We start from the raw sequence: 5,652 nt of genomic DNA on the forward strand, positions 1-5,652 counted from the left end.
GATGTGTTTATTGGGCGAAGCTAAATTATTAACTAATAATCATTAATGTTTTCATGATGTGCTCAGTGTAATCTTGTAAAATGTAGTTTTTTATGATTTATTTAGTAAAAAGACTTTTGAAGCAGTTGTTTGAAAGGTCGTTTGTAAATGTGTCTGATTGAATTTGTGCTCATTTAAAGGAACGAAGGACTGAATGAATTTAAAACTGTTCAGCTATTTGTGTAATTTCCTTGTTTCCCTGGAACAAAGGGGGAATAAACAAACACAGAAAGACACACCAACAACAGTTATTTTAATCATCAGTATTGACCCAGTTTCATCGGTGCATCTCTAACATGAACTTTTAGACGCATCTGTTCAGGATTCCATTAAACGAACATCTAAATCTTTAAATCAGTTTTGTGACGACGTCTGAACAGAATCTGGATTTTCTTGGACAGAAAAGTTTTTCAGAAGCTGACATGTTCTGTTTGTGTCAGCGTCATCACACACGAAGCAAACTGAGCTGCAGATGAGTTCCTCACGTGTTTGTCTGGCAGCCATTTTGCTGCATTTTTTACGAATCAAGTCCAAATCAAACTGAGGAACAGGAACAGTTTTTGGGTCAGCTGTTGAGTTAAAGACGAGATCTAAAAAGTTTTATTATCAAAGCTGTAATTTGACTTTTTATTTGAAACCAGGTTCTTTGTGTTTTCCTGCGCGAGGTGACATGGAACCAGGTTCTTTGTGTTTTCCTGCGCGAGGTGACATGGATCAGCTGTAAAGGACAAGAGCGGGACGACCTCAGCGTTAGAGATGAACGGATGAATATGAGGCAGAGAAGAAGAAGAAGAGTGAACAGATTGGCAGCCTGGAGCGCTGGTCTCAGATCAGTCCCGCTCCGTTTGGNGGGTGGACGCAGAACGAAGCCCGACCTTTGACCTGATTCTCACACAGGCCTGAAGCTCCTCAGAAGGAGGTCAGATACTGAACATGAAAGGTTAAAGGTCAGATCCACTGTGACCTCACATTTATTCTGAGAACGTTATTTTCTGTTTGTGTTCACAGACTGAACCTGGATCAGCTGCTTGTGGTCAAGATGATTTTGTTACAGGTTCATCTGCTGATTATTTTCTCTGTTAATCGATCAACAGTATTGATCTGTGAAATATCACAACAGCCTTCTTTAAACTGCTGCTTTCCTTCAGAGATTCTCAGCTTCTTGATAAATGAATTAACCAGTTCATCAAATGATCAAACTTGTTCTGGGTGGAGACAGTAAGTGGACGTTGAGTTGAGCTTCTAAAGTCAAACATTTTGTTTCTGTTTGTTTATGTTCACAGAAAACTGCAAGCTTGAGCTGAGCGTAAAAGATGAAGCTCAGGAGTCGCGGTCAAAAGCTTCAGGAACCAGTAAGTAGAAATGTTATTACCAAGCAGACTCTACTGATTCAGGCTTCTCCTCAGAGCTGGATCACCTTCACAGAGTCAGTCAGTGAACACAATCTCAGAAACTGGATATAAAAATTCATTTTAAACAAAAATATAAAAACTGAAATTGAAAATGAAAAGTTTACTTCTGATATCAGATCTGTTGTCGCCTGAGTGAATCAAGCCTCGGTGTGACTGTTGAAAACAGATCGGAGGTCAGCGGTCAGAGAACCCCACGCTGCTCTGGGATCAGATTTAGGAGCTGGTGATTCACAGTTTTTAGCTTCAGGAGCGCACGAGCTGTGTCGATGTGTCGACACAAGCCAAGCATCAGGACGACGGTTTGAGTCTGAATTTAGATCCGAAACAATCAGAGTCACAAACAGGCTGAAAGACGTCAGCTGGCTGATCTCAGGACTCCTGGCAGCGTGGTGAGTTCATGGACCGCTGGCTGCTCCGTAACAGGGACATTCTTTTACACTTCAGTCCTGCCAACAAACTCAGAGTTTGTCTCAACGAAACTAGAGGAACGAACTCCAGGAATTAAACCCGGCCGCACGTTTGACTGAAGAGCAGAACGTTCTCTAAGGTTTTTAAGACCTCTGGGGATTTTCTGGGGGTCAGTCAGTCTGTGTGTCTACAACTCTGTCTTAATAAACAGCCATCATACACTCACACTCACACTCACACACACACACACACACACACATACGTTACACACAGCCTGTTAAATTTGACCCACACCTTTAGACTTGAGCACCAAGTGCCTGTTGATCTGTTGATGTTTACTGTTGGTTTGATGATGAAGTCATGAAGCTGTGTGTGTGTGTGTGTGTGTGCGTGCGTGTGTGTGTGTGTGTGTGTGTGTATGTGTGTGTGTGTGTGTGTGTGTGTGTGTGTGTGTGTGTGTGTGTGTGTGTGTGATGGCCGTCTCTCAGGTGTGTGTCTGCACGTCCATCCCGCCCACCACAAGACGAGACCGATGCTCTTCATCCAACATGGAGGAAGCCCGACGTTCAGTAGCGTTTAGGGAATCTCTCGGACGTTCTTCTTCAGCTCCTCCAGGGTTTGTGAAACGTTACAGTTTGATTTGATCCTTGAAGCAGTGACGAATGATATTTACATTTTCATGGTGAGAACCGGAGGAGTCGAGTCGAAGCCCTTTACAGTCCGAGAACCGAGTGATCTGCTGGTTTTAATCTCTACTTTAGTGGTAATCTGGGAAAAGGAAGCAGCTGTGATTATAAAACCCTCCTGGAGGAGCTGCTTTGTTCTTTTATTGAAAACTCTTTGTAGCTCTGGTGCCTGGTGACGTTTGAAGGAGCCGAGGACGACGACACATCCATCAGGTAATTCAGGAAGGAGCCAATCAATCAATCAATCAATCAATCAATCAATCCAAGGCCGATGGATCACTGAGGTGTGGTACAGGGTGGAGGTGAATCTGGAGGTGCTGAGGTGTCTGCCATCTTGTCGCAGGTGGGATGGACGGAGATGGAGATGGGGCGCTGTGATTGGTGGTCTACATGACACTCTCGAAGATGATGACCTTGTTGTCGTCGGTGCCGGGGGACAGCGAGCTCAGGGACTTGATGTCGGGGGCCATGTACTCCAGGTGATGGGCCCCCCACACCGGAGTGGTCAGGTGAGCCCAGCGCTGCAACACACAGCAGGACACATGAAGAGACACACACAGGTGACACGTGACACACTAACTTGTTCTGATTTTTTTAAGAACTGGGGAGGGACTTATGTTTTTTAATTTGGCTTGGGGGGGGGCACACAAATTGAAACGGTTGCGTTTTGTGTTTATTTTAAAAATCACCAAAACAACACTGTTTATCACAGCCAGAAACTTGTCTGAGCTATAAATACTTCTCTATAAGTTATTTGAACTATATTTATGATATAGTTTTTGAGATTTTATGAGCAGAGTGCAAAGCTGTTTACATAGTTTGATCTACAGTAGAAATATGTCCCCAGTGCCTTCATTGGTATTTTTAGTTAAAAACTAATTTATGGTGGACGGAGGGTCACGCATTTACTGCCAGTCAGCCAAGGGAAGGGTCACACCTCAGCCGCCCCGTCCCCTGATAAATAGAGAACAGTCCCTTAAATAGTAACTGAGCCTGTGATCAGTGCAGAGAAGCACTCTCATCTTTACTGCAGCATAAGTTCTGATACCACAGTGTAGAAATACTCTGCTACATGTAAAAGCCCTGCATTGAAAATGTTTCCTGAGTACAAAAGTCTTAGCATCAAAAAGAAACTTGGAGCACCAAACTTTAACTGAAAGGCTACTTTTCTGTTTCAGAGTGTGTCCAGTGCTGACCTCTCTGAAGGTTCCCTTGGCTCTGAAGAGTTTGTAGAGAAGACTGACGGGGATGCAGAGCATGGAGGACAGAGCCAGACACCAGCCAATCACCTCGCCCCACCACGGGTACACGTACGTGTTGTTGTAGGTCAGCGGCTTGTAGTTCACCAGGTGGAACAGGAAGATGCCCTACAGATGACAGGACGGAGACATCGAGCATAAAATCATTCAATCAATCAATTTTATTTATAAAGCCCAATATCACAAATCACAATTTGCCTCACAGGGCTTTACAGCATAAAATAGGAGAGTTTTTGAAAAGTTTTTGGTAAATAACAGTTAATATTTTGTATTTCTTATATTTGTATTTTTAATGTTTTAGTCATCCATTTTCTTGAAATGATCTGGAGCCAGGTCTCTGTGGCTGCAAGCAAACAAAGGTCGTCTACATGTTTGTCTCCCCAACAGTGTGTCCCAGCTCCTCCTGAAGGACCCCGAGGCGTTCCCACGCCAGATGAGATCTATAATCCCTACAGCGTGTTCTGGGTCGACCCCGGGTCTCCTACCAGCTGGACGTGCTCTGAAAACCTCTGAGGAAGGAGCCAGCAGGATCACCTGCCTCTGCTGGCTCCTTCTAACACCACAGAGCAGCGTCTCTACTCTGAGTGCAGGTCTGAACATCCCTGCGTCCACACTGGTTGGTATGAACGTATCAGTCGAATGGTAAAAGTATGTGTTGTTGTTGTTTTTCTGTAGGACGAGTGGTCTCACCATGCAGACACACGGAGTAATGAAGGACCAGCACCACTTCATCCAGGGGAAAGGCCGGTAGCCAATCATACGAGCCACATCGTCCATGAAGCGGTCAGCACCTGCAACAAACGACTCAATCAGCGAGGAGCAGGCGGAGAGATGCTGCAGCAGTGTTAATAATGATGACATCACTGACACACAACACACACCACACAACACACAACACACAGCCGTCACTGTGGCCTGTTCTGATATTCAGCTGTGACTCTGTACGACTGGTGAGGTGAAAAAAGATTCTTTTGATTTACGACACTGACTTTTTACAGGATTTTTAGTGTAGTATGTATTTTGTCGATACAACACAGTAACATGTTTTTGAAATATTATGCTATGACTTTTATTTCTGACATACTGTAGTTGGGTTTATTGATTTTGTTTGTTTTATTTTCTTGTTTGTTTTGAAATGATAATCCTGAAGAAATGCATCAATGAAGGAAATAACATGACCGAAAGTGAAGCACAAATTGCTGTGTAGCATTTTTGATGCCTCTTAATGTAAATTGTGCATCTTATATTTTATATGTTTTCATACATTTATTTGTATTGCATTTTTGGTATTCTATCCAATGACTGTTTGTTTCATGATTCTTTGCTTGTTCCACACCATGCTATGAAATTTCAAATGATTCTTTTTAATGTTTTACTACAGTATGATATTACTGATGGATTTTTTATTTGGCAGACTACAAAAATTGACTTCTTAGGGGGAATATTACACTGACATTTTCAAAGACATTTTTTTAGGAAGTGGAGCATTTTTGTATGCCATACCAAGACATTTTCTCAAAGATACTAATGGAGGGAACACAGAATACAGATATATTTTTACATTTATTGAATTCATTACTTTGTTTTTCTTTTGTAATATTGATTTGTTTTGTTTTGTTGTCTGATATTTTGTTTGTTTTAAATAAATGTGTTCATGCTATGGCTCCTACTTTATACTCAGAATTATATATTTCCTTCCAAGACCATATAATGAAAAATTATTTTTAACGTTTTTTTGCCATGCTATAATTTCGGACGACATGCTATACTATGACGTTTTTTCATGATTTCGGACGACATGCTATACTATGACCTTTTTTCATGATTTCTGACGACATGCTATACTAT

The 5,652-nt window shown here is 42.2% G+C and overlaps 1 protein-coding gene across 1 annotated transcript; it reads right to left on the minus strand.

The window, feature by feature from the left end:
• Positions 1-889: 889 nt before the first annotated feature.
• LOC126402486 (sodium- and chloride-dependent creatine transporter 1-like) lies at positions 890-4,717 on the minus strand. The gene is made up of 3 exons (XM_050064514.1): positions 4,495-4,717; positions 3,742-3,912; positions 890-3,066 (listed from the first exon to the last, which is right to left on the minus strand). Exons 1-3 carry the CDS (start codon positions 4,663-4,665, stop codon positions 2,932-2,934), a joined length of 477 nt encoding a protein of 158 aa, XP_049920471.1. The 5' UTR covers positions 4,666-4,717; the 3' UTR covers positions 890-2,931.
• Positions 4,718-5,652: the final 935 nt, after the last annotated feature.

This window comes from Epinephelus moara, chromosome 16 (genome assembly GCF_006386435.1).
Source record: "Epinephelus moara isolate mb chromosome 16, YSFRI_EMoa_1.0, whole genome shotgun sequence".
NCBI lineage: Eukaryota > Metazoa > Chordata > Actinopteri > Perciformes > Serranidae > Epinephelus > Epinephelus moara.

Coding starts and splice junctions, on each gene's coding strand:
- LOC126402486 (XM_050064514.1), bottom strand. CDS start 4,665: ATGTCATCATTATTAACACTGCTGCAGCATCTCTCCGCCTGCTCCTCG. Junction 3,913..4,494: donor TTACTCCGTGTGTCTGCATG/GTGAGACCACTC, acceptor TGTCATCTGTAG/GGCATCTTCCTGTTCCACCT. Junction 3,067..3,741: donor CCAAGGGAACCTTCAGAGAG/GTCAGCACTGGA, acceptor TGTGTGTTGCAG/CGCTGGGCTCACCTGACCAC.